Below are 20,335 nucleotides of genomic sequence, written 5' to 3' on the forward strand. Positions count from 1 at the left end.
ATTGAAAATCATTCGAGTAATTGTCCACGCGGCCGGCATCTGGTGAGTGTCAACTGAATAATATCATGCGAGACAAAGTAGGTAGCAAAAGACTGTGATGGGCTGCTAGCGTCAGAGACTGACTATGCTCCAGGAAAGAGATGCACAAGACATGGTTCAGTACATCTAGTGAGCCCCGGGCGTATCCTTTTGGAAGTACAAGACCGCCTATGTGTTCAGACTCAACAAGATCATGGGTTGAAACAAGGGCCGGCCGGTTTGCTAGATATCTCGTGTACACGAGCTCTCCAATGACTAGATGGGGTCGATATTGCGTCGCCTGTGCCATAAAGCGGGTCACATACATAGACATTGGTGTGGCGAGAGCTCGACTGCACGCCGATTCTCCTGCTATCTCTTGTCGGTAGCTGGTTGTTCGAGAATCGTCCAGGACCCAGTGTGTTGATCTTTCTGAATATGCGACTAAACTTCCGGGGGACTCGGACATCTAAGATAAGCATCCGTCATCTCATAGTGGCCTGATATTATCGTCGGTAGCACTCAGCAGCACGGCCGAGCCCTAACTCCTTGCTTGGTGATACGCCTCGCTTCCGTCCGTCACGGATGCTTGTCTCCTTCTTGTCTCTCCTTGATCTCGTCATGCGACAGTATCTTTACTGCGTCCTTGCTATACACATAGCTTGCCCCGCTCCACACTGTTGTAGTGGCGACAACATACCTAGAATAGTATCGCGTTAGTAACCATGCCTTGTGTAGTGCACCCATTCACGGCTTCGCATTTCCTCGTTTAAAGGAGGGCGTGGACATTATAAGGTACATGGCCAGCCGAGAATGACGCCATGTGGACTTGTGAAGCCCTACCGCTCTAGCCCCGGGCTGGGCGAGAACGGATCACTTGATCTAACAGAGCGAGGCCGGTCTTCTACCTCCGGTCTTGATCATCACCACATTTCGGCCCCATGGTGAATTGCTCGCGGCCGCGAGGAGAGAAAAGTCGGGTAAAAGGAGTTCCACAATCACTTACTGCATCACCGTCAAAGGCGTACCAGCCACGACTGGAACCAGAGGCGCCATTGTTGTGAGACCCATCAGCGCAAGCTGAAGGAAAGTGTTATACTTGCTGATTGTTGTCGGGTGTACCTCTGCAGACGGCAAGGAGAAGTCCCAATACCGCATGAAGGTCTTTGGTGGGGGCAAAGAGATCCACCGGAAATAAATGGCCGAAATGGCAAGCCCAACATCACGACCAAGGATGATAACAGCTAACCAGACTGTAATGTGAAGGCATGCATGTTAGCCCGTACCCAACACCAGCGTTGACGGAGATGAGCTCTGATTGACAGGACTTGGCTTGCAGGCAGTCATAAGCGGAACCCATGAGACGGTCATGGGACAGCTCATATTACATACAACAGGCGTCTTCAAGCTCTGTTGCGGGGCGAAGTAAACATTGACTCACCAGGTAAGCCGCCCTTCATCGCCAGAGCCACAGTCAAGACCGTCATGAGGGTCTTGTCAGCCATGGGATCAATGATAGTGCCTACGACAGTGCCCTGGTTCCACTTCCGGGCTATCCACCCATCCAGGAGATCTGTGATGCCTGCGTAGGCGAACAAGCCCAGTGTCCAAGCATGATGGTCATGAAGGATGCAGTAGCCAATTACTGGGGCCAGAACGAGCCGGGATGCAGTCAGCAGGTTAGGGATGGTGTAGATGTTCTCATGAGTTGCAACAGGGATTGCCTTTTTGAGCACACTGGCAATCTTTCCCGGCTGAGATGCCGGTGAGGATGGCAAGCTACACGAGACTTGGATATTAGTAACGGGTACGAGGAAAACAGTACGGCCTCAAGAGGAAGTGTTGGATCGACTGGTTACGGACGCCATCGGCAGGAAGTAGGACACGGTCATGAGGACACATCGCGCTCAACTCCAATGCAAATACCGACTGCGATGGTCCTCCAGAGAGGCGGCTCGACATATGCCGGTATGCGGTCCGGCCTGGGGAGGGGGGCGGACCGGGATGAGAGAAGAAGTGGGTGGAGGGACAGGGAAGACTGAGGGGTGAAAGAAGCACTGCCTTACCCTGGCTCCCGGTCGTCTCTCTTCCGCCGGGGCCGTGTGACGGAGACAAATGTCCTCAGGTGGGTGATGCCAAGAGTAGTGGAGGAGGTCGAAGCATCAGAAACCATCCGGGTCGCGGAGCAGTACGTGGTGGAACATGTGAACGATGCCGCGGGGCCCGACACGGCAGCAAGAGAGTGCCGCGGAGAGGTGCTCGGCAACCTGAGACAGCGAGAGCGCTGGAGGCCCTGCCCGGCAATCAGGGCGCGGGCGCCCTGGCATGTGATCCTGAGGGGCATTGTGCAAAGGGACGGCGGTGTTGGCGGTTGCCGGTGGGCTTGTCTGCCTGGACAGACCTCCTGGCGTGCGGATTTCAGCCGGCAGGGACGGAGCCGGGCACAGGTGAGCAGTTGGGCGGTCGGTAGGCAGGGCGGTCAGCAGGGCAAGAGGATGGCGAGGGTGCAATTGGGCATCCAGAGCGAGCTATTGCATCCCTGCTCGGGATCTCGACCGTGGTGCTGGGGCCGTTGGGTGTTTGATCTGCCAGGAAAAAAAACACCCCCAGAAAGCCAAAAAGGCTAATAGTTTAAATGGAGGGCGTGGGGATGGATTGGCCGTGTCCCAGCGGGTGGTGGAGCAGGACAGTTCTGCCGCAGATTCGAGAGCAACTTGAAACAAACAGCCAAAAGCAGGACCCCACCACATCCAGGGCGCAGGGCTGCGATAGGTGCGGACGGACGAACTGCAGCTGTGCTATGTCACGGCCAGCTGTGGGCGTCTGTGCGTCAAAGGAGCACACGGCAAGTTACGGCTGCTGACGTTGTTCGTCCCAGCTGCCCAGTCACGTTCAGTGGTCAGGAGTAAGGAGCAGCAGTGGGATGTCGGTGCCGCTTTGACGGTGCCTGCATCAGAAACAAAGCGCGTGCGCCAGGCGATTGGAGGAGACGTGGGTCGAGGTGGTGATGGCACCTCGGCGGTGGTGGTGATGTCGTGCGAGGATCCTGCGAGTATCCCGTGCGTCTTGACGTGCTCTTGACAGCCTGCCAGCCAGCCTGGCCTGCCTGCCTGCCTGACAAGCTCAGCCGCAATGCCACCCGTGTGCATGCGCGGGCACAGATTTTCTTGACACCGTTTCTGTCACTGCCAGTCCCCTTGGCCCCTTGGGAGCCCCTGCAGCTGCAGGTGCAGACCGTGACGGCGTCGAGAAATTGGGCCGAGGGCCGGACCACGGCGGGGTGCGCAGTGTCGGTTCTCGCTGTAGACCTAGCACCTTGAGTCCTTGACTCGATCGTCGGCAGCTTATTGACAGACGTCAGACGACTGACACCGTGACCGGCCAAGCCCAATGGCAGGCCTGAGATCTGGCGGGGTCAGGAGGCGCCCAAGATGCCAGGGTTCGCGCGAGTGGCCGGCGTGCATGTAGAAATCCAACAAGGAACCGTGTGTGGATGCACGTAATGGTGGTACGGAGGTCGTACTGTTCGCACACAGTAGCAGTCCAGATGTCGCAGTCTGATGGTGGAGGGCCAAAAAGTTACACCTGCAGATCTGGTCCAGATTCAGGCTCCGATTCAGGTACGGGCTCGTCAGCACCAGTCTCAGTGACGCCGAGTGGCTCAAGATGTTGACACTGTATCGACAGCGACTTATCGACAGCGACTTATCGACAGCGACTTATCGACAGCGACTTATCTTCGCCGTCGTCACCCAGGAGGGGGGGAAAAACACGCACACGCGACGTGACGGAAAGTGGGCCACCTGGCGCGGTCTGCAGTCTGCGGCCCCCACCAACGCGGGAGCCTCATTGTGGTCCGAGACACCCCTGCTGCCCTCCTGGGTGACTGCTCCGTAATGTGGCAGTCTTATAGGTACAAGACAGCAGTACCTGCCGCGCTACGGAGTACAGGCTGTGTACTGTACTCCGTACCGTGGGCCGGCATGTTCCCCACATCCAATGCATCGTCAGGCAGGAAGGCACGGTGGTGGGTGAGGAGGGAGCGAGAAGACACACAACGTGCATGGAGTCAGAGTTATAGACCTGCCTATACTCCTGTATGTGACTGTACTGAGTCTGCCTGTTGCCCATATCACCAGCACAGCGCAGCACAGCAGCTAGTCACAACAAAATCATCCGACATGAATAGCAGTGCAACTGTACGTGGTGTTAGTGCTAGTGCTAGTGCTGGCCTGTAGTCAGTGGTCAGTGGTCACCTCTTCCTTGTGTCTTCCAAGGTTGTTTCTTGGTCTCCTTGGACGCCTGGGCTTCCCGGCAAACCTTCGCATTCGCTTGCTGGCTGATGGAAACTCTGCTCAAGATTTCTGCCCCGGGCTCCAATCACACTCGTCTCGCTGCTCCCACCTTCGACAGCCTCGTCCCCAGCCCGCTGTTCACCCGACATGCGCCATAGTCCACAGTCCCAGAGTCCCCTGCAATGACGGGGCACGCCAGCGTGGTAAAGTTCCAGATCGGAGCCAGCAATACCCTCGCAATCCCACCAGACCACGCGGTGCAGCCCGCCGTGGCCTGCCGCCATCATGCAGCCTAGCAGCAGAGCAGCACCACCAGCGCCGACAGGGCCCGCGAGAAGCCGCCCACAGTTCGCACCATCTCACGAAGTTGCTGCAGGCCTGTAGGTCCGTGAGCCCGACCGTTGCAATGACAATTCCACCCTACAGAGCAAGTCCATGTACCTGCAAATCTGCAGCCCCTGATCCCTGGGTCTGCCCCTGGCGCCAGGCCAAACAACCAAATCAATCCAACGCCATGTCGCCATCAATTAAACCTCCGATGTCGTCAGCACAGACACGCAGAAGAACACACCATCTACTGTTTGTTGTTGTTGTACCCAGGGCAGCCAGGTTGGCCACGCTGGCCAGGTCTTACCGGCCTGCAGGGGCCTGGCTCATCGGTCTTCCCTCCATCTCTTCAGCGCATGAGGCGCGTGTTCGGCCTGAATAGCCTGCGACGACCTTTGCCTCCGGTCCAATATCTATCCCAAGTGTCAATACACCCGTATATGTTTTGTCGGTGTACGGAGTATTGAATGCGAGGGGGTACGAGGCCGGGGAGTGGGGGGGGCGTGAAGCTGAGGCTACTGCAGCCGCGCCTGATGCCACCGGATCTGAAGCTAAGCAACCATGCCCGATATCATGCCTTGGGTGTCCCATAACAGACTTGCCGTCAGACCGTCTGAACAAGCCTACTCTCGTACAAGCATGCAAGCCTGGACCCGGATGCCCTAAAACGTGCAACTCGGCTCCCCCAGTACCTTGTCCCCGACGCTCCTTGAACCAGGGCAACACCAGTGCTGCTGCCCTCTGCCAGCTATCTGGACAGGCCAGGAACGTGCAGGCGCGCCGTGGTGCTGCACCAAAACAGCGCTTCTCAGCCATCTGAATCGTTCTTCGAGGTTGCCAATGTGTGTGCCGACACGCCAGTCCAGGATGCGGTTGTCACACTCCAAGGCCCGTAGCCGTCTCTCAGCCCTGCAGGCGCTTGAGTTGACGGGTCATTTGGATCGATCGTGTCTGACAAGTCACAAATTCCTGCAGGTACATTGCCGGCACTAGTTGCTGTCTTCGGCTACGGCTATTCTCTGGGTCAAAGTCGGCCATCGCCTCGATCCGCCATGGGAGGTCGCAGTTGCAGGACAGAGTCGCAATTGTCCCACATCCGCAAACACGGCCAACAGAGTGCGGCTTCACTAGCACAGCAGCTAGGCCGTACGTCATGTTACGGTCGCGATCCCTCCCGGCCCCCCGTTACCTGGGATACCTTGTAGGGGAACCAGACAGATGTTCGCATTAGGGGCCAGCCACGGGTTCCCATGCTGATCCCATGCACATCAAAGTCACTACACATGTCTAGCGGGCCCAGGTCCCCTGGAAGTGGCCTGATATTACTAGCTCGCCTGATATCCCTAGCTGCCCTGACCTTGGTCGCTGTGCAGAGCCAGACACACCTGCTAGCCCGCCATCGTGGCCGCTGACCTGCTCTCCGCACCCGCAGACGCAAGGTCGCGCGGCGGCAGGGCGGATGAGGTAACAGGATGGGCGGGGAGGGGGTGTACGCGAGGAGGTGGGGGAGACCTACAAGTGGGCTGGGTGTCATCGGAAACACAAATCAGAGGAGATGCGAGCGGATGCAGCACCCTGTCTGTTCGCAACGGCGCTCCTCTCCGCCCTCCAACCACCAACCCACCCGTTCAAAACCGCTCAACTCTATCAGCCCTCGCCCGTCTAGCCAAGTCGGATTCTGCCTCACAGGGTCCCTTCTACCGCAGCAGCCGGGACCCAGCATCCATAATCCAGCACCACAGTAGTACCGGCCCCCTAGAAAGCGGTGCCAGGGCCCTTTGTATTTGCACACAGCCAGGGAGGGGTCTGACCCGGCTGTCCTGGCTGGCCTGGCTGGCTGTCAGCGGAGCGCCAAAGCTTAACCCGGAGATGCGAAATGCACCCCTCTGACTTTTTTGAGTTCCCTCGCCAGGTCGCAACCCCCAATGACACTGCTTGGTAGCGTCTTCCGTGCCCTTTTGGGCCCGGCCCAACCCCTGATGAACGGCGCGCTGGCTGACCCGCGCGGGCAAGGTATGCACACATGGGCAGCAAGCACAGTCTTGAAACAAGGGAGAGGGAGGCACAGAGGAGGAGGGGGTGAGCAAATCACAATCGCGAGGAGACTCCAGTCGGGCAAACCACGGCTACCCAGGTAGGTAGCTCGAAATGGCGAGGCAGTTCCTCCCGCCATCCGCGGCCCGAAAACGAGGTGCGAAGGAGTATTCAACCCCAGATATAGGTGAACTCAAAAACTCAACGTAGGAAAGGCTGCGAATGCGAACTAACTGATAGGCATGGCCCTGCCCTGGCAACTGCTCGGCCGGCCTTCGCTGTGAGGGATATAGCTCCTTGCGCTCAGGCCCTTCACCACTTCACCACGTTTACGTGTGTGAGTGTGTGAGTGCCGGTAAACAGTTGACGTTGATCCCACTTGTGCTCCTGGTTCGCCAGTGCACCCGTCTTTTCCCATTAGTCGATTCACGTACACACCACACCCCATTCAAGATAACAAAGTTAGTTTCTTTTCGTCTCCATAATAATTGGCCCCAGAGTCTGGAGAAAGAAAACGATCATGCCACTTACGTACGTACTACCACCTACAAAAAGTGCGCGCGTTCTGCGAAATTCAGGGATGGATGGATATATATAGATTCGACAGGGCAGCAGCTAACTGCGGCAAACAAAAAATCGAGGGGGAGGTGGAGGGGGGGGATAAAGCTTGCGAACACAATCATGAGAGGACAAATTTCGGAGCAGCCTCGCAAGAAAAGGGAAAATGAAAATGTCACTTTCATACCCCTTGGTTTGAAATGGGCATCTAGTAAGGGTAGCATACTGGCTAGCTGTCTGATATTCTGGACTAATAAGGCGGTTATCGGTCGGCATAACCCGAGCGCATTTCCTTGGAGGAAGAGTAGGCACCCAAGTTGGGTCTACACACACGTTTTAGGGGCAAGCCCGGCCGAGAGACCAAAACGGGAATTGTAGGCAGGACATGTCCCTCTCCTGTTACACCAGGTATTTTGGTTTGTCTAGTTATGCCCAGGGCTACTGGCTGGCTGGCTACTAGTAGTAGTCCCGAAGTCTTTTCCTTAATTCCTGCCCAACGTGGCAAACAGCCGACATCCCAGTACACGCTTCAGCCGGCCTTATGGAAACTGCATGTATGTGACCTTCCCGTGGGAAAGTAGAACAGCTGTCCAATTTGTCGGTGACGCCGGGTCCAACATGAAGATCGGATAGATTTTCATATCCTGCAGTGTGTGAACATGGGTCGTGATTTGTCCTAGCTAGAACCCACCCCCAAATACCACCCATACCACCTCGGCCCTTGAGACATGTACATCGCCTCTTGAACCGTCGTCTGCCTCTTCATGACAAGAGGAACAAAACTCCCCTATTCCACCAAGTGGAAGTTTGAAGTGAACGAGAAAGTTTGAATAATAGACAATGCGGCAGCCCTCCAAATTTGATCCCCTCAAACCCTAAGGGGGTTCGGTTCCCCTTTCCCCCATCAATGCACAATGTTTAGGGGCACGTGCCCCTCTCAGCCGGCCTTCGTCCCGTATCCCGTTTTGGTGGTAGCCGTCTTTCTGAAAACGCCGTTTGGGGCGAAATGCCCTTGACCTGCCCTTTGCCGCCGCCGTTGTGTTGTGTTAGGATGCGCACTCGAGTGAGGCGTCACTCGAACTGGTATCCCTGTTCCCTTGATATTTCCCAACCGGTGTCCACGCCAGAACGCCAGAATTGCTCAAAATGTCTTTCCCATACGCCCCAGCAGTCGCATACTCGCAAAAAGCCGACCCATAACCCCCAAGTGGAGGTCCCATCTTCAAACCAAGAATCAATGGTTGCCCGAGCCACAAAGTAAAACATCCGTACATCCAAGTACATAAGAAAAAAAATCACGTTCGGGTTGTGAGCGTGTCGTATCCACGAGCTGAATCGTGAAGGTTGCGTCAGTGAGCCATGCGGCTCAGGGCGACGTCCATGCCCTCACCGGTGGGCGCCAGACTGGGAGGCATGAGACCAGGCACCGTTCATAGATCTTCCAGATGCCGATAAGTAAGAGCTGCTGTCGTGGGTCGAACTCCAACTGGCGAAGTTGGGCGAAGAGAAATAGTGGGAATCGCGATGTCCATCGATGGCAGTGCCCGCGAGTGACGGTATGGAGGTCAGCGATACCCCCGGAAGTCCATCAGCTAGAGGTGTACTCACTGGAGGTGCCATTGTGGTCACAGACGGGGCTGCGAAGTCCATCGTTGTAATCGGTGGGTCCGAAATCGCGCTGGCGTGTGGTGGGGGCGCCATGGAAGTTACCGATGGTTTGTATTCCACTGTGGAGTCGGGCCCCATGGTTGTCGACGGCAGTGATGGCATCGTGTAAGATGAGGTTGCTGGTTGATAGTAGTGGTGAGCTGACCTTGGCACATCTGCATGAGTCATGCCGCCGGGTGAAAAGAGGTCGTCTGCTGCGCCATTAGAACTATCGTAAGCCTCTGAGCGTCTTCTCTTGCTACCATTGTCCATCATGTGTGGCAGGCCCTGGTTCGAAGGATATGTCGGCAGGTTGATCGACGGCGCGCGAGGCCGGTCCCAGGGGACGAAGCCGCTCTGGGAGTGACCAAAGTGGCCTCCGAGTTGTAGGCTAGATCCCATGGGTTGGTGCATGTGCATGGGCATGTGAAAGTGGTTCTGTGTGCCATAGGGCTGCATCATGGGCATCTGAGGGAGGGACATTGTGCGCTCCAGGCCAGGCTGAGCTGCGTAGCCCATCCCAAGCATAAGGGCTCGTTCGTCCATGATCCGCGGGTCCTCCTGCTCAACCGGAACGCGGAAGTCCTGTTGTCCGAGCAGCTCATGGCGGGGCCGGATGCTGAGAAGCTTGGGGTCTTGTGATGGGGTAGGCAGGTTGCCTGCACTCGCGTCCTCGAGGGAGTAATAGCTGACAAGATGGTGCATCACACCCTGCCACTTGATGCTGATAGTTTTCTTAATCAGGCCGCCCTCCTTGAAAGGGTAAGAATCAATGAGCGATCCGAGCAGTGCTCGCTGCCGCTCGTCGTTGATTGAGCCGGGCGAGGCGGTCATGTTAGAGTTCCCATTTGAAAGTTCCGGCTTGCCGTCTCTCTTCCTCTTGATGGCTCTCTTCTTGTCGCCCGGAGGGAAGTTCTTGTCCAGCTCCCGGTAGATGAGGAAGTTGCCCAGGATTCTGCTGGGGCTCCAGTTCTGGCCATCAGTCCACCGTTTTATACCTGAGGAGGACTCCTCGTAGACGAAGACATTGCCGCTCTGGATCAGGGAGTCGCGTTCTCTGTCATGTGGACGACGGGCGGTGTGCATGAGTTGGCCGTTGAGACAAGCCTCGATGACCCGCAGGGCATCGTATGTGGTCATCACTATGCCACGCCAACTGGGAGCGAGGACATTGTTGTTGGTCGGTGTTGAGGGAGAGGGAAGGGGTTGTGGGTGGTGTGCTTGCTGGTGTACAAGATCATCCATGGCGGGTGGCAGCGGTGGTTGACCCTGTTGGAGAGCAAAGTCGGAGGGCATTGGTGCAGTGGTCAGCGATATCTGTCAAGATGCTGGCAGGGCCTTGTGCAGACCACACCGAGCATGGAAGTATTCCGAAGGGATTGCTGATAGCAGACAGTTGCAACGCCGGAGAGAGGAGGGCTTCGGGAAGGACTAGCTGTCGGCACTGTGGAGGGGATTATGATTATATGAGTGTAGACCACGTCGCCCTAGTAGTCGAGAAGATTTTCTGTACAAGTCCTGGGGTGAAGGCAATGGTATATAATATAAGACCCAAAGACTGAAGAGAGTGTAGAATGACGACAACCTTGAGTGAAGAGAGTGGATGAGAGAGGACGGCGGAGGATCGGCGTGTTATGTACACTAAAGTGACAATGGGGCCCCTGGTTGAAGCCTGACGTGCCTTCCAGGGTGGGTAGGGTTGCGGTTGCGCCTTGTTCTTGGAGTTCCCAGGTTGGCTGGCTTGGCCCAGCGGCGACGAGACGTACACAGCCTGGGAGCTGGAAGTAGCTGCAAGTAGCTGAGAGCTCAAGCTGAGGCAGGCTCGGCTCGGGTGCGGGTTGCGGGTTGCGGGTTGCGGGTTGCGTGCGGGTCGCGGATGTGGGTGCTGGTCTCAGAGGAAACACCACCCGTCCGTCAACACTCAAAGTGGCCGCTGTATGTCGTTATATCAAGAATGTCGTCTGCGTGACGAACAACTGGCGGAAGACTTGGGGGGTGTAGAGTGCTCCTGGACAGAACGGCGGGCGAGTGTCGGTCTGTCTTGTTGATGAAGGAGGAGTTGAGGAGCGGTGAGGTGAATCTGGGATTGGACAAGAGAGACCAAGAGGCAGCAACGGCATAGAGGAGAAGAGGCCTACAGCTTATTAGTATGCTGTGGTCCAATGCTCGTGCCTGTGCAGGAAAGCTCTGTGGTGCGAGGGAGTGGCCAGGGCATGGGAGCATTCACTGCAGTTTTTAGACTTTTTGGGGGGGGGGAGCACAAGGCACGGGCAGGTCCCCTGGGCTTTTTGGACTTCCCAATGTACTCGGCGGTGGGTACCTAGGGGTGTGAGAGAGCGAGCGAGTCCCGGGGGGGTGTGCAGCGAGAGACGGGAGGAAGGTAACTTGGGTATACAGTGCCGTAGTACCTGGACTTGGACGGGGACTTGGGCTTGGGCAGGACATCGTTGAGTTCAGGTTCCCTTGTCGATGGCAGGCTGGCAGGGGTGGAGGGATGACGCCTGGGTGGGAACTTGGGGTAGGCAGAGAAGAGACGCCTCGACGGAGGGCGGAGTGGGGGACGACGAGGATGTGCTTGGGTGGGAGTGGACGGGGGGGGGACGAAGGGCTTAGCGGTAGACCAACCAACCTTGGAATAATGATGAGGTGGACGAGACGACTGGGCCTTTCTTTTCTTGTCCAGGTCCAGCCCGGTGGCCGCCAAATTAGCCTCCCGCCCGCTTAGCAGTAGTAGCAGCAGTAGCAGCAAGCAGCAGTACTAGGCGACGTTGCGAAGTAGCCCCCAAGTCCTCTCCAACAACAGAGCCGACGGATCGGTTGCTTTCCGGCGTGGATATTGCCAAATACCAGCTATCTTCTTAGCACCGCCACGTCCCACGTCCCAAGTTCGCAACCCAAGAAAACGCACCCGTCGGCCGGCCTTGTGGACGCGAAGGAGGAGGGATGGTGCGGCTTCTGGTGAGGCTTGATGCCACTGTGAGGAGGGGGGAGGGAGTGATTCACTGATCAGTGATGAATCGCTTGGCAGGTTCTGAATTTGCTCGGGCGTGATAAGGCCCAAATGAAGCGACGATCATGTGCTGTTGTGGAGTCTTTTGGGAGCCAGTAATGCTGTACGTGCTAGACCATCAGAGGCTCGAAAAGGGCAATGGATGACGGCCGCGCGCGTTGTCATTACACTAGTGAGCAATAAGGGGCGATGAGCGGAGGTTGATATCTGGGATGCAAGAGTGTGTGTATGTAAACAGCAGCTGAGCGGCACTGTTGACTGGTCGAGGCCTCGTTTTGTCCCCGACCAGATATGCTTGCCAGTTCAAGCCCTCAATCGCCCGAGATTTAACCAGGCTGCTTGATCAGTCCTGTTGTTGCGTTTGGCCCGGGTGGTAGGAGCACCGGCTCCGAAGGAAGCACCGAACATAGGGCCATGTCCGACTCATGAAAGTGGCAGCGGCCGTCTGGCCGTGGCCCAGCGCAAGGATACGTGGTTTGGACCCAGGGTTCACAGTAGAGACGAAATTGCTTGGTGTGTCCGCAATTGAGTAGATGGCTCTCATGAATTGGCTTCGGCAATGCGGGTCGACTATAGGTGAATATTGGACCACGTTGAGGAAAGCATCGCGGGAAGAGGAACTGGGTGATCCTCACCAGCGTCGCCTCAGAACGGAGCGGGTAGGCTAGGACCAGGAGCATAGCGAGGCCTGAACTATCCAACAGCCAGCCCGGGTAGCCCAGGCAGCCCTGTAGCCCGGTCCCCCTCCCCCTTCCCCTGGACAGACACGGAGAGGGCAAGATCAGATGGAGGCCACCTTTTACGAGCCGCAATCTCGCGATGCAACAGTCATCCTGCTAGTGTCCATGTCCAGTCCGGATCATCCTTTTTGCCTGATGCCCGATGCCTGATGCGCGATTGCTGGCTCATCTCATGGCCGTCCAAGGGACCAGGGAAGATGGTGGCCATGCTCGTAGTCGCCGACCTACAAATGACGGGCGGTGGAGGAGGGGCCAGGGAGGAGGACGAGGAGGAGGAGGAGCACAAGCTCGGGGCGGGAGCACGGACACGCTGGGGTCCGCCGGCAGGGACGAGCGCGTACGGAGTAGGAGAATTGTGTTCCAGTTCGTCGTGGGTCATGGGCCGTGGAGCATCCACCCAGTGCTGCAAAATGAGCAACAGAGTCTATTAGGTAGCATCGGTGTGGTTTCGTCAAAACACGTGGAAGGGCTGGCTCCAGCAGAACCCGCCTCTCCCCTTTCATCTCCTCTTTTCTGGTTGCCTCTCTCCCCGCGGTGCTCGCCGCTTCTGTCCAGTCGCGTCCTGGAATGTCCATTGTCCAGTCCGTAAATGTCCAGTCCCCGTTCTGTTCTGATCAGCCGGCACTTTCCGGCACTGAAAACCTCGCAGGATGGTACGCGATCGAGTCAGTTATTCTGCCCGGCGACATGAAGTCGTCGGTGGGGCAATATGATTGGCCAGGGACCGCAGCATTTTTTGGCCGTCCGGGTCCAGGTCGGCGATAGGTCTCGCCGATAGTCCGATTGCCCGACTGTCCGGCTGTCCGGTGGCCCGGCCAGTGTGCCTTTGCCAGTGGATCTTGTGTGCGGGGGGAAAGGTGCTGTTGTGGCATCGTGGCCACGGGACCGGGCAGGGCAGGGCAAGCCAGTGCCAGGCGGCCGCGAGCATCACGCGCTGCGATAACGTTTGTGCGGCTGCGTGTGTGCGTGTGTGTGGCTGCGGCTGCGGCTGCGGCTGGCGGGAAACCTGAGGGAGAGACAGTGCTATGCCGTTTTGGACGCAACCATGTCATGTCTTTGGATGCCACAACATGCTATTTACCGCACGAGGGAGGACCCTTCCTGCATAAGACTCCTGCGTCTGGCATCTGGCATCTGACACCTAGAATTGGGCATGGGCCCGTGTGCCTTGCTCGACAAGGGCCGCCATCGCATGGGGTAAGCGCATGCGCAGGCGTAAATGGGAGCACAAGCACAGGTGCACACGCCTGCCAACTCTTGAGTAATCTAATGCACGATCGCGATATTAGCACCTGCTCGCCCGGAATCGCTCACGCCCCTGGTGGGGCTGCCGTTGCGGCCAATCTGTGATACGAGTGGCTGCCGTGGTATCAGATGCAAAAGGTGGGGACCTGGGAAGCGGGCCCGCCCTGTAGTGCACAGTATGTAATACATGTAATGGTACACTGCCATAGCAACACATGGTGAATCGAGCCCACCTCCACCCCCGGCCCCGGGACATGGTGGAGGGCACGGAGTAGTGTACATGAGAGGGTGCAGGGGAGTGTGGTGGAGGTGGCAGTGCTTGGCAGCTTGCTAGAGGAGGGAGGGGGTGTGTAGATGTGCAGGTGTGTAGGTGTGTAGGTGTGTAGGTGTGTGGGAATCTGGGAGTCTGGGAGCCTGGGTGTCTGGTGTGGGTACTTCTGTTGATGCCCGGGCAGAGAACACGGGCATTTTCGATACTGTAGCAAGATACGGTGCTGACGGCGTATTGACTGCATCGCTTCGAACAAAAGGGGGCCGGCCATGGGTGGGAATAGAACTGCTAGGACGCCCACCGGGTCGCTTGGAACGGATCTGTTTCTAATGTTTGGGGCGTCGAACAACGGCCATGTCCGTGCTCGCCGCTGGGCTGCAGCATCTGTGCTGGTGAATGATGCCGATGTCCTCTGCCACTACCAGCGCCAGTGTCGAATGTAGAGCGCGCGCTCGTCCCAGACGGAGTGTGACGGGTTTCCCGGTAAAGCCTCCCGGGGGTGCATGGCCATGGCCCTGGAGACTGGCATGGACACAGGGGCGCAACGATACAGGGCATGATGTGCATATCCATGTGCATTGCCATGTGCAAGCCCTGTGCCATCCCGTCAGCCCGTCTGGAATCGATCTTCGACTCTTGTCGCCAATAGACCTACTTCAGTGCCCAATTTCCCAACCCAACCACACCCTACCTCGCCTCCCCAGCCCAGCCCAACAGCCGCCGCTTAAGGGTCGCCGCGTCTGTTTCACACATGGCTAGCCCTTGTGAGGCTACATAGGCGATTTGCACAAGTCACGATTCCCCCCGTCCCATCCTGATGTTTGTCGTCCTCGCCCCTTGCCCACGACCCCGTCCTGTCTTCTTGTGTCCTCAAAACACCCGCAGTTGCCAGTGGCCACGGCGATGCTGTGCCATGCCACGAATAGATCATGCTGCGAGTGCCAAGCCCGGACGACCCGCTTGTCGCTGTTTCGTTCGCATGCCTCGGCTTGGCATGGCTTTCTGGTCATCAGCTGCTTGTCTTGGCGGCCAGGTTTCTCAGCACAGCAGAACGCGCCAAGCATCACCAACCGCCAAGCCCAAAAAAAGGGTGGTGATTGAGTCAACGTTAACTGGTCCTGGTGTTCATTACTGGAGTGCTTGGCGCGAAGCCACCCTGTGAGACCCGCCAAGACCTTGGATGCTGAGGCGCTATGAGTGGCCCCAAATATGGTGGCATTGTTTCTTCATGGGCACTCGTAGCGCGGATTTCACTCGTTAGAGCGGCAGCGGTGTCTCGTTTGGCAAGGCCCCTACGAGGCTGGCAGATCAGCCTGCAGGTCCCAGCCCTAAGTTTGGAATGCCAAGGATTGGTCGTAGAACAAGTCCCGAGATCCAGATCTGTGGGCTCACGATCATCCGGTAGACCCGGGCAAACCGACCAACCCAGCTGCTTTGCCCCGGTTAACTGCTTGTCATACCGGATTGCACCGTATGGCCTACCGTGTGCCTGTATGGGGGCGTATCGCATCTTTCTTCCGCTTTGACCCAACCGCAGTTCGCAGCCAATGCCCAGCTGGACGCTGTACTGTGGTAAGGTGTGTCCTGTCCGTAGTGCGGGTGCATGCGGTCTCTCGGTGTGACTTGGCAGCGATCTCCCCCTCGTCTCAAGTCTCCAGCTAACGCATCCGTACGCGTCAGTCACGTTCTTCTCGACGACGTCAATCTTTTGGCAGCCCGCAGCCGCGACAGCGCATGGCCAGCATTGGCCCCTGCTTGGGAGGCAGCGGGCGCTGATGTGCACGGTAGTATGGGCAAACAACTGCGCTGGCGAGCGGCCGATTCTCGTCCCGTCAATGGTGAGGCCGGCATCGACTGCTACTCTCCCATCAAGATCCTGTGCGGATACGATACCGGGACGGAGACGTCAGTGCCCGTGCTGATCTACTGCGCCGACAGCCTCGCGACAGGCGTCGTGGCGCTGGGTCCCCTTGATAGTGTCCGCCGGGAGCTACTGTACTCCAAGACGGTGCGGAATTTGTGACAGCACTTGAAATAGCCCGTCATTGCAAGCCTCGCTTTTGTGTAGCGTGAAAGGCATAGTTTCATGGCTGTGTTCGTGCCGCCGTGCTAGTAACCGCACCATGGGGCCTATTTGCATCAATGTGTGTGTGTCTCTGCCAGTAATTCCGCTTCATCCCTTCGACGATCGAATAATGCCCAATGCGCATCACGCCCGCCGGCTCACCTCGGCCGGAGTAGATGAAGTGCTGTGGCGTCGGAAGATTCGGAGGCGGGCATAATTGAATCATCATCGACCATTTAGCCAGCGCAGCGCCAGCGTCAGCTGGGCAGGGCGGCCCACTACCCACCCTGTCACCGCTAGAACACGATGAGACCTTCTAGCTCGTCCTAGAGGTAGGCCCTATCGAGAGACAGCATACCGTGCATGTAACCCGGCCCAAGTAGCGTGCAGGAAACCTGGCACAGTGAGCCGGCATTGGTCCACCAGCATGGGGGTTTCCTCTTCTCTGTTTGGCCTGTGAAGATGCCACATGCAGATTGGCACACAGAGCCGCGGAGGTGTGAGTTCTGCCGGCTGATCGTCCAGTGTCACGCAGTGCCAGGGTACAGGTCGAGCCTGGCAAGGGTTGTTGACGTGGGAACAGTCTGTCGCCTTTAGGCATCAACGCATTCCTGCCGAAGGAGGCCTAGTGAGGGCGCCGAAAGATAAGATGGTAATCTGCTCTGCAACCACCATGCAGCTCGATGGATCTGCATTACAATCGACGCAGAGCAGGAATCATGCTGCTGCCACTCGCTGCTGAGTTTTTCTGGCCCGGCATTGACCGCCTGACCAGAACCTCCGACCGGCACAGGGAATGAAGGTGAGAGCAGAGAGTTGCCCTCCCGAAACTTTTGCCGGCAAGGTTTCGGGTAGGAACACCAGGGCTTTGGGACCGCTCACAACGGGCTGAACGGGCGCCCCGGATCGGATTGTACCTGACGGTCTGGGTCTTGGTGGCGGTCTTCTCCGTTGGAGGACTGGAGGGCTTGGTTGCCAACCCAGCAACCCAAGTCCACGCAGACACGCTATCGAAATCGGTGATACGAGCTCATACGAGCCACTCCTCCTGGTCCTCCTGGAATGAAATCTGCCAGGCCTCATGGAATAGAGAGCGGTGAGATCATCATTGGAAGGGCCCCTTGGTAACGGTCAATCTTGAGAAGCGAACTCCTAATTTGTGCCTGCCATGCAGCAGAGATTCATCAGCGCTACCCTAACGTGTGCTAGAGCTGCACCTGCAAGGCTACCCCCAGAAGGCAACCCATGCTTAGAAGCCCCGTTTTTTTCTTTTGGCATCTCACCCCCGGGGGGGCTCATCTCGTCTCCGCTTGTGCTAGCCCCGGGCAGGGCTGAACGGCTCGAAAGAAGCCCACTTTGTGTGATGAATTCACGCCCCGGGCTGGGTGGCTCTTGCCGACCATCTCGACAGCCCCGAGCAGGACCATCGAGGACAGGTCGCACCCCACTTCGCAATGTCAACGGCCGTCACAGGCACGGAAGCGTCGGGCCACGCACGTCTCCGAAGCCGGGGGCAGCAGCAGTGTAGCGTTCCCAGCGGAGCCGGGCGGGATGGCGGCGTGGGCAGGACGAGGCGTGGCGGCGACGAGGTCACGAATGGCTCCGCCAGGGTTCGGACAGGTCCATAATAGTATGGCAAGCTCGCGAGCGGGAAGTCACCATGAACTTGGGATCGTCCTGGCGTGGGAGCTTGTGCCTGGTCCAACGAGCGTGGAGCAAGCTCGCTTGGCTTTGTAGAGGTGGTGGCTAGCGTGGTGGCTAGCGATGAGCCAGCTGGGCTGGCAGGCTGGCAGGCTGGCAGGCTGGCAGCTAGCCCGGCGCGGTACTGTGGTAGCAGCTGTCTTGCCCGCGGATTGCAAAACCTTAATTTTGGAAACATGGGCCGACCATAGTAGTCTGCTGTTTCATGTAGTAGCGTGGAGACAGGAGACCACCGTTTGTGAGAAGCTGCTAGGGCCCGAAGTGCACTGGGCAGGGCACTATTGGGATGTTGAGGTGGGCGGACGATTAGTCGAGATTCGTGATATCGCCGCCGGGTGGCCGGCCGCGTGGATGCTGGTGCTGCGCTCTGTGGGCGACGCAGAGGTAGCGAAAGGACATGTGCTCTCCTGACTCCTGACTCCTGAGTCTCGACTCCAGTGTCCAGTGTCCAGTGTCCAGTGTCCAGGTTCCAGTGTCCAGGTTCCATTCTCCATCCTCCCAAGTCCCCTGACGCCTGATGCCTGGGATCGAGCTGGGTAATGCTTAGCCGTGGGCCGAGGCCCTACAAGAAGCCAGCCGCTTCTAACTGGACCGGTAGGAGCTTCAGCTGATGGGGCAGCATGGAGGCTCGATGGACAGCACGGCCCCGGCTGACGTCGCAACGCACGCAGCCTGGTGGTACACTACTACATAGTAGCAGTAGAATTTGGGATCCTCGAGAAGCCGTGGGCCAAGTGAAAATGCAACTTGCAAGTCAGGCACCGTGTGCAGTAGTAGTACAACGCAACTCTGCACGGCGGGGGAACAATGCAAGCCCGCACCACGGTAGTCAGCTAGCATCGTCAGCCCCTCAACACCACAGGCGACCGGTCTTGTTGATATCGATCAGCGAGCAATACCCAGGCCGCCACCTGCCGCTTGCGCTTCTCGGTACGGACGAAAGCAATAGACAGGGCAATTCGGTTGTTGGCGCGGTCCAGCGATCCTTGCCCACATTGCGGGCGTAGTTGTTGACTTTAGCTTTATCGGTGACACGGGCAGAAAAGATGGGCGTGGGCGCGCGCCTCCTGCTTTGAGAGAGAGCGGCCCAGTTGCTGCCAGTCGGCCGATCCATGGGGTGCATGGGTTGCTTGCCTGCCTGACCTTGCGCAGTGCGGGAGGGAGGTACATCGGTACACTCACCTGCCAACCGCTCCCCCCCCCCGTCCCCCATTGACTAGAGCACACATGTACAACACACACCCACGCCCCCCCCCCCACATCACACACAGCACTGCACACAAAGCTGGCAGGGTCAGGAAGCTTACAGCCGGAATGTCAACCCACCAGCACCAATCCCCACCCCCCTCCAGTCTCGGTTTCAGGGTCCACAGTCAGTACGGGCCATGCCCACATACCCACCTGGCTAGCCTGGCAGGGTTCCGGGATTTATCGACACTGGCCCCACCCCCCACCCCCCAGCTGTCCCTTTCTTCAAATGTTCCCTCCACCTCCCCCGTGGCCCCACTCTTTTGCAGGTTTGCCGACAAGAGCCGCGGACCTTGGTTAGTTACACAGTAGTCTACACCACCACGGTCGCAGGAAACGGTTCTACAATACATCGTTGTACGTACACTGCACTAAGTGTAGGGCGCGCCAATCAATCTACCCGCCGGTTCGTGCCACAACTCATGCAACCAGCCGACCGACCGACCAAACCGTCCGTTCTTCAGCCTTGGGCTCAAGAAGCATATACGCACAGCAGCACAGCCTAAGCCTTGCCCGCCCGTTCCATCCATCCATCTATCTACCGCGTGGCTAGTGTAGTCTAGCGTGAGTGTCTTAGGAACGCATGTCATACCAATGACGCGCTTTGCCTCGTGCGCTCTGCTGCTATTTCCAGCCTCGCAACTCTAACCCATGACCTGGCTAGTTCTGTCCTGTCTGCTGCCCCTCGAGATCCCAAGCCGGTGTTGGTAGCCAGGGCCCCCGATCTCGACATGAGGAGAAGAAACATCGGCCATGTGCCCGTCGTCTCATGATGAGTCCACAATTGTGGTTGGCCAACTCCCCACAGCTCTCAAGCACACCCACCATCGCAACAGCCGTGCCGTGCCGTGCAGTGCAGTGCATATCAGACTAAACGAGGAGTACCGGCATTACGTCGACAGTCGGTTGTTGAGGCCCGTCACGCCCTTCCCCCTTGCGTCCCTTGCTCCCATGCGCGCGGACCCCGCGGCCGAGGGCTGCGATCAGTTAAACAGCTTCTTGCCGAGGGGCCAGCCTTGCCCATTCACAGTATCTTCTTTGCGAGCCTTTCCTCGGGGTGCCAGGGCCAACATGCAGTCACGGTCATCGTAATGGTCATAGTCATGCTGCTGCTTCTGGTCATTACAGATCTTGCCCGAGTTCATGCAGAACCTTGCCATCTGTCAGGATCGTTGT

The 20,335-nt window shown here is 57.7% G+C and overlaps 2 protein-coding genes across 2 annotated transcripts; both read right to left on the reverse strand.

Annotated features, from left to right (window-relative positions):
• Nucleotides 1-6: 6 nt before the first annotated feature.
• Nucleotides 7-3,756, reverse strand: KVR01_008496 (cardiolipin synthase). The gene is made up of 4 exons (XM_044793975.1): nt 2,085-3,756; nt 1,460-1,797; nt 1,025-1,271; nt 7-718 (listed from the first exon to the last, which is right to left on the reverse strand). The coding sequence occupies exons 1-4, from the start codon at nt 2,360-2,362 to the stop codon at nt 598-600; spliced, it is 984 nt and encodes a 327-aa protein (XP_044642263.1). The 5' UTR covers nt 2,363-3,756; the 3' UTR covers nt 7-597.
• A 4,862-nt stretch (nt 3,757-8,618) lies between these two features.
• Nucleotides 8,619-10,175, reverse strand: KVR01_008494 (uncharacterized protein; the record flags this gene model as incomplete). The annotated part of the gene is made up of 1 exon (XM_044788992.1): nt 8,619-10,175. One exon carries the CDS (start codon nt 10,173-10,175, stop codon nt 8,619-8,621), a length of 1,557 nt encoding a protein of 518 aa, XP_044642261.1.
• Nucleotides 10,176-20,335: the final 10,160 nt, after the last annotated feature.

This window comes from Diaporthe batatas, assembly GCF_019321695.1.
Source record: "Diaporthe batatas strain CRI 302-4 chromosome Unknown Contig00010, whole genome shotgun sequence".
Lineage (NCBI taxonomy): Eukaryota > Fungi > Ascomycota > Sordariomycetes > Diaporthales > Diaporthaceae > Diaporthe > Diaporthe batatas.